We start from the raw sequence: 12,785 nt of genomic DNA on the forward strand, positions 1-12,785 counted from the left end.
ATGACTTGTCTCGTATTGTTTAATGTTAGAATATCAAATTTAGCACCCGATATATTTTTGTGGGGTGAGATTGCTAACGTTACATTCAACCCTCCTACTTTATTCAGGCTGGGGGATGGCGTGGTCCCCCTCGGTCCCTCTGTGCCAAACTGAGGTCCGGGCGAAGCCAAAGTGTACAAAGTGAAACAGTGCGAGCCCTGTATGTACACAATATATGGCAACAGCGGAGGATTTCTAGTTTCCAGCTTATCCAAAACTCTCCTAAATTATTTGCAAGTCGATTCTTGGAGAAAAAAAAGTTACTATTGGGGTGAATGTGAGTTAATGTGAATTTCACTGTATGTAGAGAGCAAAAAATTGGTGATTTTCACAAATTTATCAGTTCTCATAAACAGACTGCATATAATTACCAGCTTGACTCCATTCAGTCACAGCAGACTGAGTCCAAATTATTGCAGTTTTATTGACACATCAATGCCACTTTAATATGTCAAGATGACATCTGACTGTGAGTGGTTACAGGCCTGGTCCCCATCTTTGAAGGAACCATTTCAATGTGTTGCATTTGGATACATTTAATGTCCATTAACTGTAATGCTGTACTATAATGCATTAATGTTCCAAAATCCAATAACAGAAACATTTATGCCAGTTGTATTACATAAGTTCATCATCATTAGGTGCTGTTTTCTCTGCCTTTTTTGCACTTCATGGAAGAGCAAGAAAAAAATGGCATAGTTTAAGGAGTACTCGACAACTATTCTGAGGTAGCAATAAAAAGTACTCTGTTACCTTCAGTGAATTACCCATTGGGAAACGTAACTCATTCAAAGTATTTATGCATTACCAAAAGCACCCCTTTCCAATTTCTGCGTGTTTATTGTCTCGACTGTGGGTGGCCTACTGCAGATTTGCCTTTGAATGTTTTATCTTCACCTTTTGTATTCACTCACAATGTAATCCTTCAGCTAAGCTAAAAGCTAGCTGGAGCTGTAACAAGTGGCATTAGTGTCGTGAAGCTACATACAGTATGATGAATGTGAAGTATGGCCCTTCCTCTGATTGTTTTACTTTACTGTGATGCTGTCTGTGTTCTTTCCACACAGGTGAATGCACAGGAAATGTTCTTCTTTTTTGCTGTAACAAAGAGGAATGGGAAATACTGTAACTTTTTAACCCTAATGCATTTCTTATTTGAAGAAGCCACAAACTAACTGTTCGGGCTGAGGGTTGAAATCTGCAGCAAATAAAAACAAAACAGTGAACGTGGCAAAAACATTCAGTGCTGCCACGTTTCATATTTTTTGTGCTCCTACACAAAATTGATTTTCGCATTCACAGTACATCTCACATCACCAATGAAAGTAATGTGGTGCCTAATAGAAACAAATGTATGCATTCATTTATTTATATTTATTTTTTTGACTCAGGTTGTTGCAAAACAGGCAATCCAATATGCTTTGCTGTTTTCCCGACACTGCTTCTGTTGTTTGTCTCGGGGCTGAACAGGAGGAGTAATTAAATGTTCTCTCATCCTCCCCATTATCCATAGTCAGGCAGTGCTTCACCATGGGCATTGTGCTTACTATTGATTAAGAGACTACAGAAATACAGACTGATCGAGAAACATAAAAGATATTGTAGAGCAGGAGAATAGTCAGAAAGAAAGGGATAAAATTATAGCGGATGAGCCACAAAATACTGTTTATTACAAACCTCCCAAATCAGCAGTTTTTTTGTTATTTGATGTTATTTGAAAAGCAGTACATTTTTACCTTTCAGACAACTTATTCAGTTTTTTAAACAGCAACGTACTCACAGCTGCGAGAGCGTCAGGCATCATGACTGAATATGGATTGCTTCAAAAGTGGCAGAAACACCTACACATAGATTACTCAGTCTCTTATATGTTCAATTACACCACTGTAATTTACACTTTGGTAACCACAGACAAGATGGGTCATTACGTGCTGGGTTGATTCCCTGCTTGGAGTCACTTCCGCTGTGAGCTGTGCATCGACTCTGTTTGCAGTCTGCTGGCCCAGATAGGCTTGTGTTGTGTCTACTGAGCAGGGCACTGCCCCACATTCAGACTGCTCTTCATTCCCCGAGTGACTAACGCATTGACAACAACAGGAAAGTTAATGGATGTGTAATGGAACGGTGGGCGACTCCGTCCCACCAGTGCCCCAAATACTAGGTATATGTGATGGTTACTGCAGCTAAGTAAAAATAGTGTCATGAATATTTGATGACGCTCCTGCTTTGAGTTACTTTTTTTTCTTTTAAAAGTAAGCAGAGATGCAGAATATAGAACTCTAGCCATCAGTATAATAAGTATGACTCACTGCTGATGACACAAGCTGGAAAAGCAAAGTTCTGCATAGCAAATCTATCAGCACACATTTGAATTTATTTTAGCATTGCAGTGGTAGTTACTGTGGATTAAAGTTGTAGAGTGGATTTCTGTTTACAGATCAATTTTTTAAGTTGTCCTCTGAGTCTGATGATTGGTAATTTAAAGCACGGTATAATTTTTGAATATGATCACCATAATAATTGGATAAGGCTAACATTTAAAGCTGCAGAGAAATATTGATTAATAATAGAACAATAAGTTCTAAGTGTTTAGAAGTATTGCTGAGCTCTGGAAAATTATATTTTATGGTTATAAAGAGCAAAATTAAAATTTTGGATGTGGTGAAAAATGGGATTACAATTTATAACGGAAATTCATCAGATAAACTAAAAGCTGAACTTCTTCCATGTTTGTTTATATTTCAAAAACTAAAAAAATGGGAGTGTATGTAACGTTTATTTCTGCCTGTACATTATATGGATATGTACAAGATATGCACATTGTAGGTAGCTCTCTGTAGTTATGTATGTTTGTAGATGGGTTTAAGATATATAGAAATAAGAATGGATGTGTTGGTTCATTTAAAACTTAATGATTTAACAGTGATCTACCTTTTGTAATTACATATCTGCTTTAACTTATTTCTTTGAATTCATGTCATTAAAAAAAACAGAAAACTCATTTACATATGTGCTCAACAGACAGTTGTTTTTATTGCACGCAAAATCTTAATACAAAAGTACACAAACAACATTGGAATTCTGAATCTGCTCTTCAAAAGTTTATATTTAATAGAAATGTGAATCACATAGATTGAGAAGTGGCTTCTCATTTATTAGAAATGTTTCGTTCTGCTATCATTGCAGTCATAAAATAGCCGGGAAACCAGGTCAGCCCGTCTGTCTGCGTGCCTGATCAGTGGAATAATGCATTTTCATAACTCTAATACCTTTTTGGTATAATGAGAATGAAGTCACAGTGCACAACAAAAAAAATGCAGTTTAATTTTTTTAATGAAAAACAGAAGGGGGGGGGGGGGTTACATTCATGTGGAGCACAGTAACATACCATACATATGCTTTTGTTTTTTGACTTTTTAAATCCAGTTCAAACAGGCCTATGTGGTACACATGCACTAAAGAAAATATTTACCACTCTTTAAGTGCTCAGGAAAGTTTATCATTTAATTTATTGAAAGGATTGATATGTTCAGGAGCACATCTAATTCTAGGGGAACACATCAAATGCTGAGGGAGCACACTGACATATGGTGAATAAAGTTATCTGCAGTAATTTTTGGAACATACTGTACATGTTTAAGAATACATAAATAGTAATTATGAGTATTGCATCATGCAGAAAACTATTTTCAGAAAAGATTGGATGGTATTCACTGGAAGATCATCAACAGGTGAAACATCTGCTGTTTATACTGCAGTTTTAGTTAATTAGGTACCCACTGTAATTTCCATTTTTAGAATGGGATTTTAATTACTCTTTAACTTTACTTAGAAACTTTTTTGTTGTCGATAATCAAAAGAAACTCGTTACATTTAATGACTAATTTTCAGTGACATCGCTTAAATGAACCAAACCACCAGATATGATGAAGAGAATCATCCAGGAATCAATCACTGCATGAACCGCATGCAGCAGTTTGAACAGAGACGCTAACCTCTGCTCTGACAGAATACCTGCAGTTTAAAATACACAGTATTATGCGATAACAACATCTAAGTGCAATTCATTATTTTGGCACAGTTTCAGATATTAAGTGGTCACTCACTTAGCAGTTTATTGTAAACACACAAACTACCACAACAGGTCTAATTACCTGCATACAACAGTGTCTATTTCACAGAGACGGTAAGACAAGTAGTGGCGGGGCTGAGCAATAAAGCAATAATGATAATTACCACAACAGTGATAAAGTATATCAAAAGTACTCAATGCAAAGGCTTGAGTAAATCCAGTACACTCTATCTAAAGGACAGAAAATAAAGTGTATAAAGAAAAAATAAATCACCTTTATTTGGAAATGTATACGCGGCACACTGTAGTGTGAAGGGCAATTTAAGCTTAACTAAAAAAACAATTTGGCAAATAGTCTGACCCAAAATATATGAACCATCATTTTTAAAAAGTCCCTGAGAAAGGGACCCAACAGATCCTTTGTGCAGCTTGATATGATCCATGTTTCATGGTGATAGCAGCATCTACTTGGCAGAGTAATATAATGGAAGCAAATAAGAAAAAAGGGCGATGCAGAGCTGGAAAGTCCACAGGGAGAGGCTGAGGTGGATGCTTTAGTTGGAAAACATATAACATGCAGACCACTTTTCATTTCAAACCAGTAACTCTGACTTTTCCATAACCTTTTTTTGTTTATTATCACAGCAAAAACAATCCATACTCAACCGCTGAGCTCTCCTTTAAACCTACACCGAACCAAACAGCTTTGGAAATGTACAAGTTCCAGACCAACTGCAGTCACTGAGGTACACAATGAATAATCTAAATTTCTGACGCTGCCTATAAAAAACACAGGTGCACAAATGCAGTTGGTCAGAACTGTACTTCCATGTAGGGATAACAATAGCAACATCCAGAGGTGCACATGGAGATGAGCTTGATGGGCAGATTTAAGCTCAAATAAAATGAAATAAATAAGAAGTTCTTATCATGGCTTTTGCTTCCAGGACCTTTTGATCAGAACTCATTTGATTTCTTTATTGGTATATTGGAAATGTGCCTTAATATGAGTTTTGTTCACCAGGGCCCTTTTAAAGCTATATCTCTTGCTTCCATTTAATTTTACACATTGTGGTCTTACATTTAATCACTTAGTGCATGATTGATTTAAAAAATAAATAAGCAACATAGCTCCAGAATTAACAAAACATAACAAATATTGTGATAAATATCATTATTGCATGACACGGGCATTTTATTTTAATATTTTCAGATTGCTCAGCAAACCATTAGCTTATAATCATCCAAACTCTTTGTACTGTATACTGCAGTCCACAGAGACACGTTTTATCTAGAGGGATTGCATGCATGGAGCTGGTATTGACAAAGGAAACAGTCAAGTAGGTCACCCCATCCTTGCAGATTCACAGTATTAAGAGATTTCAAAGGATAAATGATCTACAGTAGAGGTCCAGTTTTATTGCCACTGCTTGTCAAACAGACCTTCGTTGTCCTCGTGCTTGTGCCCTGTTGACTATATCGTGGTACATTTTGGACCTGAGAAACCGTGGGTAGGAGTCTTTCTCCATGAGGCTGTAGATTTTACCTTGGACTTCATTGAGGCTGGTTGGGTTGGGATCCGTCAGGCTCTGCTTAGTCCTCTCCCTGGTACGGTAGTCAATGTTAATCTGCCAGGACACCGAGAGGAAAAAATCTTTTTGAAGGGAAGAGTAACTTACTTCAATTTGTGTGATAGTTTGTGTGTGAGCATGACTCCTGGGTTTGTGTTATTCAGAGCTAAATTATAAGGTGAACCCTGCCAGCAGTTCTGCAGGTTAATGGAAGAAAAACCTGAATAATTAGTAAATACTGACTCTTATACCTGCTTCCTTGTTTTAAATTCATTAGGGTGCATCTTAATTCTATAGGCCCTGCCAAAGTAGATTGAAGGCAGCATAACAGTAGAAATTTGACATGAGTGAAAATGTGAAAATGTAATCAACTGTAATGATGTCTTGAGTCTGATAAGTATGTTTAGAGAGCTTACAATTTGGTAAATCTTGAGACAATGAACAAAATTTTTGTTCAAGTGACATATATACTAGGGTTTAATCCCGGGATCTGGGATTCCCGGGAAATGCGATCAGAACCATTTCCCGTTTCCCGGGAAACGTTAGACGGGAAACCGGGAAAAAAGTCGCGCGCGTCGATTTGACTTTCAGAAAGAAAAGAAAGCTTCAGAATGTTAAATTTAAGGAAATATTGAGAGAAGGGTTCGTTTAATGCGAAAAGCATTACTCTTCATTTCAGGCACGTTCAGCCTCCGTTTAAGGCTTCAGCCTTCATCTCAAGCGTTTTAATAGAGGTATTACACAGTTGTACTTTTTTCCTCTTTAATTTGTTGAAATCGTAGGCAATGTGTTTACCCTAAGGTATTTTGTATTATATAATTTTATATTATATATTGTTATATTGCATTATATAGCCTATAAAATATGCCTGCCCTGAACAATAAACAAATATCTGTTTAACTTCGAGTGTTTCTTTTCCTCGTTTGCAGCCGCTTACTAACAATCATGAATTAGGATACGGGCCTAATGTGTGAAGAAATTATCATGAAATAGATTGCTTTAACATATTTCGCTTTTAAAATGGAGTTGAGTAAAATGTATATTTTTTAGGCTATAAGGATTGGCCAGTTTTTCAAAAGGCGATTCACAGCGAACCTACTTTAACCCTCAGACACGGTGTTATAAATTTGCTGTTGCCAGAATGGCAATGACCAAGTCGTAGTGCATTACTCAAGGCCCTGTGTTATGCCATATTATAGTGTAGTACGGTAGTTAACTTTTCAATGACTATTACAGCGTTCCACTGGTGGAGATATAGTGCAACAGATGTCGCCACGACAGCGTGGCTGAGCCTTTATCAATGCTGTGGAGATGAACCGTATTGTTTTGCACCAGCAGTTGTAAAATATCTTGGTATAATTCCATGTACAATGGAGGAATATTCGAATTATATTTGTTAAGGGAGTGTTGAGGAACGATACAACACCGCATAGCTCGAGCACTCGAATGTCGAGATGTAGGTTTTATTGCATTAATCAAGCCGACGTTACCCCCTACTGGGCATAACAGGACATAGCTGGAAAGCTACCTCTACAATATCACAATAGGTTAAGGCCGACACAGGCTACAGAAGGCCTAATTAAAATAAAAAAATAAATAAACTTTTTCCCGGAATTCCCGGGAAATGGCTCGTCATTTCCCAGGATTTGATTCATGTCATTTTCGGGAAAAATATTAAACCCTAATGTATACTTTTCAAGTCTGTGACCTCTAATGGTCATTGGCATTGTAACATGTCTGTGAGAAACACAAGGTGGAGTTTGCAGTGATGTTTTAAACATGAATTCATTGGCTCCTGATATCAACCCTTTGTTTTCTGTTTCCTGCTATTAGTGGGAACCGTGCTGTAGCAAGTAATTCTGACTGGCAACATTTATTTGGAATTTTTGCCTTTGCAGTCATCCAACACACAGTTAATGTGGGTGAAGAGATCACGAGAACGACAGACACCAAAGATCCAGCCAGCTTTGACACAAACTAGTGCTCAGCTGCTGAGGGCACCCTAAAGTTCTCCTCCTCCTCCTCCTTCTTCTTCTTCTTCTTCTTCTTCCTCCTCCAGCTGCTCTCTTCAGGAATCACCACAGGAGATCATCTGCCTACATCCCACCCTATCTCTTGCATCATGTTCTGCCACACTGACCCCATGCATGTCCTCCCTTATTACATCCATGAATTCCATCACTCCATCCTTTGTCCAGTATATCCACTATCTCTACTCTATACATGTCCAGCCCAGCTTGGCCTGGTCTCTCTAACTGTGTCTCCAAACTTCTTGACCTGAGCTGTCCCTTTGATATATGCATTTCTAATCCTTTCCATTCTGCTCACTTCCAATGAAAATTTTAGCATCTTCAACTCTGCCACCTCCAGCTCTACCTCCTGCTTTTTTGTCAGTGCCACTGTCTCCAAATCACACATCATAGCAGGTTTCACTACCATACTGTAAACCTCCCTTTCACTCTCGCTGCCATCCTTCTATCACAAATCACCACTGACACTCATCTCCACCCCCTCCACTTTGCCTGCACTCTCTTCTCCACCTCTCTTGTGTGCTGTCCATTACTTTGGATGGTTGACCCCAGGTATTTAAACTCACCTGCCTTTACTATCTCTATTCACTTGCATTTTCACATTTCCACCTGTCTCCCTCTTATTCATGTACATGCATTTTGTCTTGTGTTTGATTTTCATTCCCCTTTTCTTCAGAGCATACCTCCACCTCTCCAGGCCCTCTTCCACCTGCTCCCTACTCTCACTACAGTTCACAAGGTCTTCTGCGAACATTATACTCTACGGCGACTCCTGCCTGACCTCATCTGTCAACCTGTCCTAAACCATATTGTCACCCAACCAAACAGAATTTATACATAGAGTGAACCAAACAATAAGCTAGGTAGTGGCAGGATGAGGTTGAGAACTATTTTTGTAATTCTCTTGTTTTTGTAAAGAGATACTACTACTATCCTGCTACTATGATAAGAACTATTTTTTTTTTTAATTTCTTTCGGTTGGGTGGAAGCAGTGATTTGCATTTTTATTTAATAGGCTTTTTATTGACTAAAGTCAGTAGAAGAATGCATTAACTCACCTCTCTTGGTGCCTGAACCTCAATGAACTCCTTAAATATCTTGTTTGCTTTCGACACCAGCTTAGCTGAGCTCTTTATTTTTTTGTAGTCCTCACAGGCCATCCAAAACTCAATGTTCTCATCACTGAATTCTGACTTGAGAAATGTCCGGAAAGCTGCCAGCCCATCTGAGAAGAACAAATGAATCAAAATTTAATGGATGTTAAATATATGACCCCCATTTCTGTACAGCAGCTCATATTACTATAGAGTCATGTGATAATACCCATTATTGTATGTTGCACATAAGCAGGAAATGGTCTTATAATTAGAACACATATAAATCAGAACAAAATACACCCACAAAGAGAAAAAACTTTGTCAGCCAGGTTAAGTGAGTAATTAATGTGCTCCCTGTTGACGTTATGAAAAGCAGGGCATGTTTTTCTATGTGCCTGTGTCATGTTGACATGTCATTTCCACCCTTTCTGCTGTTTACCTCTTAACACGGGGCAAAGCATGTTTTATGCAGCAACATTTTCTTGATTGGCTTCCAACAATACACAGGCTTACAGTGGTGGTTGAAAGTTTGTGAACCCATTAGAATTTTCTTCTCTTCTAAACAACAAAAGCATTAGATTTTTTTTTTCCAGTAAAAAGAGAACTCAAACCAAATGAGACAAATATAATTACACCTACACATTGTTTGATATGAGTAAAATTTATTTATATGGCCCTTTTCAAGACAAGAAAGCAGTCACAAAGTGTTTTACAATATCAATAAAAAAGAACAATTAATACAAGGTCAAAATGAACACACATGAACCAAGTAAAACAACACAGAACACACACAAAAAAAAATTACCTAAATGCCTGTCTGAATAGAGATTTAAGCTGCTTTTTAAAGGGTTGCACACAGTCAAATTTACAAAGAGAGAAAGGTAAACTTTTAGTTTTCAGATGGATACGCAGGATTACAAGAAGACCTCCAAGGATCCGTCTTGAAGAACAGGGGAAGAGTTGTTCAACAATATAAGTAGGGGTTCACCTTGTAAGGCCATAAAAGTAAGAACCAAAATTTTAAACTGAAATCTAAACCTCACAGAAAGTCAATGTAGACCTTTAACAATACGAGTAACAGTAATATGAGCACATTTTTAAGAGTGGGTCAAAAACCTGGCAGCAGCATTTTAGCCAGATTGAAGGCAATAAATAGTTGATTTAGACAGACAAGATAATAGTGCGTTACAGTAATTCAAGTGAGAGGAGATGAAGGCCTGAACGAGCGTCTCCAGTTCACTTTTTGAGTCTAGCAATATTTTTTAAATGGAAAAAGCAAGAGCAGGGACTTGATGTGAGCATCAAAAGATTTTAAAAATTCTTGCATGATTTAGACCGTTGCATCTATGATTTAATTCTCCAGTTAATGTAACCAGCTGAACATTCCTTACCTTGGAAAATTATTTCTCATCTCCCTCTCCTACCCTGGCTTTCTTACATCTTTCTCTTTCTCTGGTTGAGAAAGATTATGAGCTAAATTTATAAAACTGTTTGTGCGTTTGGTGATTTGATATGTTGCATTTTAAATTACCTGCCATGTAGAGAACATTGCTCCCTTTATGCTCACTCCACCTCTGTAATGCTAGCTATCACGACCACAACTTTACTGACACCTACACCATGAACATGACAAGTAAGAGAAGGAGAAATGGATGTGTTGGGTGTGTAAATGTGATGGTCCTTGGTCGTTGACCCAGTGGTTTCTGTTTTTCTGTTAAATGCTGTTATTATTTATCTCGGTTTGTTTCTTAGGTTATTATGGTTTGTAGTTTTCAGTAAGGAGCCTTTTTGCAGTGTTTTCCTGGATTGGTATTTTCAGGCTTCATTAGTTAGTTATCTGGATTATGTTCTTGGTCTTTGTTTACTCTTTTGTGACTACTACGTTCTTCTGTGTGCCTTCTTCTCTGTGTTTCTTTATTTCCCAGTCTTTGTGTCAAGTTCACATATCTCAGTCCTGGTCTCTGTGTTTAGCTACTTCCTGTATTACTTTTGGCATGTCTTCGGTCCTTGTGCATTAGGTTTAGTTTTGCTTTCTGTTTCCCTCCCAGCTATTTCCCATTATCTCATTACCTGGTGTGTATATATATATATATATATATATATATATATATATATATATATATATATATATTAGGGGTGGGACTCGATTAAAAAAATTAATCGAATTAATTACAAGCTTTGTAATTAATTAATCGAAATTAATCGCATTTTAATCGCATTTCAATATTTAACATGATAAATATTAATTTAAGTTTAGTTGATGAATGAATCAATATACATAAGCTTAAACTTCAAAATTTTGTTTATTTTCCCACCAGTCTACTACACAGACCAATGAAGGGTGGAAGTGCTCCTGTGATAAGCAAACTCCTGAAATTAAAGTTAAGCATCATAACTGGATAGTTTTATTCAACATTAATGTCTCACTTAATATAGTTGAAAATTAATCATTCGCTCAGCTGTATTCCTTGATGATGAAATGTGTTATGCTTGTTTTAACAGCTTATTTTGAATTAAAGACTTAAAATTAAACCACAAAAAGGAGAAAAAGTTCGTTCTCCGTTTAAACAGCTGCTTTACACAGCTGTGCTTCACACTCACGGTTGCTAGGCGACACAAGCTACGCAGAGGTGAGGGCAGCTGATATGAAGGCTAGCCGCTCACTTCCGGCCTTTGTGGTGTTCGTGGGCTGCGAAAGACGTGGGCCGGGTCCTTCGCAGGATGCAGCCCCTAATTTGGACATTGTGCGTCGATATAATCTGTATGCCGGGAACTCGTGCACTGAGAAACGTTCCACGGTGCAAAGTGCGATTAAAATGCGTTAAAAATTTTAACGCGTTAATTTCCCTGTAATTAATTAATCGAAATTAACGCGTTAAAGTCCCACCCCTAATATATTGTAACGTTGTAAACACACCTCCACAGTCGGCGATATTCACAACAAAGGTCGTCTTTATTAGCAGAAAAACGGCTGCTGTAGGCCACAGCCACGCCAACCACAACTACAACAGCGGAACAGCAACACACACACACAGGCAAGCTCTCGGTCTCTCTCTCTCTCCATGCTGCCTTCACGAACCTCCCGAACAGTCCGAAATCCCACAACATCAACACGCTCTCTAACTAAGAGAATCGCTACAATATATATATATATATATATATATATATATATATATATATATATATATATATATATATATATATATATATATATATATATATATATATATATATATTGTCTGTGTTCTTGTCTGTTCCTTGTAGTGTAGTCATCATTGGTTTCCCTCTGCTGTGTGCTTTCCTGTCCATGTTATTTTCAAGAGGTTTAGTAGTCTGTTTCGCTGGCCCTTTCCAGCTTTGTTTTACTCTGTGCCTTCCAGCAATAAAGGTGAGGTTTTTGAGTTTTAACCCTGTCTCTCGAGTCCTGCATTGGGGTCCTTAACGTGCCTGCCATAGCAATTCATGACACTAAGCAGGAGAAGTGGATGATATTATTTTCTCATTACTGAGCAAACTGATACAAACTTAACGCTATACTGACCAATGAAAAGCACTAGTACTTTGACATGACAAGCCAAAATGCTTTCTTTTTTTCTTTTTAACACTGCAAACAGAATTTCTAAGAATTACTTTTTCATTGAATTAAGATGCCATTTGTTATTATTATTATTATTATTATTATTATTAACATATTCATTTGTTAGCATGTTACTCTGGAATCTCAGCTAAGATGCAAACTACGACCCTAATACATTATACTTATCAATGCTTATCAACTTTAAAAATGTTCCTGTTCAAACAGAGCATATATGAGCTAACAGTGCACATAGGTTGGGCGCCTTAATTGTCACAGTCACTTTTTCACATCCAGGTGAAATACACAGTACATCCTTTTAAAACAAATTAAGGTTAGTACCATACCAAAGGAACATTCAGCACCCTGTTCCTATTGATTTGACATCTCTTATGTAATCCA

At 37.4% G+C, this 12,785-nt stretch overlaps 1 protein-coding gene across 7 annotated transcripts in view; it reads right to left on the reverse strand.

Annotated features, from left to right (window-relative positions):
* Nucleotides 1-3,080: 3,080 nt before the first annotated feature.
* LOC115778823 (regulator of G-protein signaling 8-like) overlaps nucleotides 3,081-12,785 on the reverse strand; it is a 60,032-nt gene continuing 50,327 nt past the window's right edge. For all 7 annotated transcript variants that reach the window (XM_030727162.1, XM_030727164.1, XM_030727160.1 and 4 more), the window contains exons 4-5: nucleotides 8,771-8,937; nucleotides 3,081-5,739 (exon numbers count right to left, since the gene is read on the reverse strand). In XM_030727162.1, the coding sequence (XP_030583022.1) occupies nucleotides 5,545-5,739; nucleotides 8,771-8,937 (362 nt within the window). In that variant the 3' untranslated portion in view covers nucleotides 3,081-5,544. The remainder of the gene's footprint in view (nucleotides 5,740-8,770; nucleotides 8,938-12,785) is intronic.

Source organism: Archocentrus centrarchus, chromosome 4, assembly GCF_007364275.1.
Source record: "Archocentrus centrarchus isolate MPI-CPG fArcCen1 chromosome 4, fArcCen1, whole genome shotgun sequence".
Classification (NCBI taxonomy): Eukaryota; Metazoa; Chordata; class Actinopteri; order Cichliformes; family Cichlidae; genus Archocentrus; species Archocentrus centrarchus.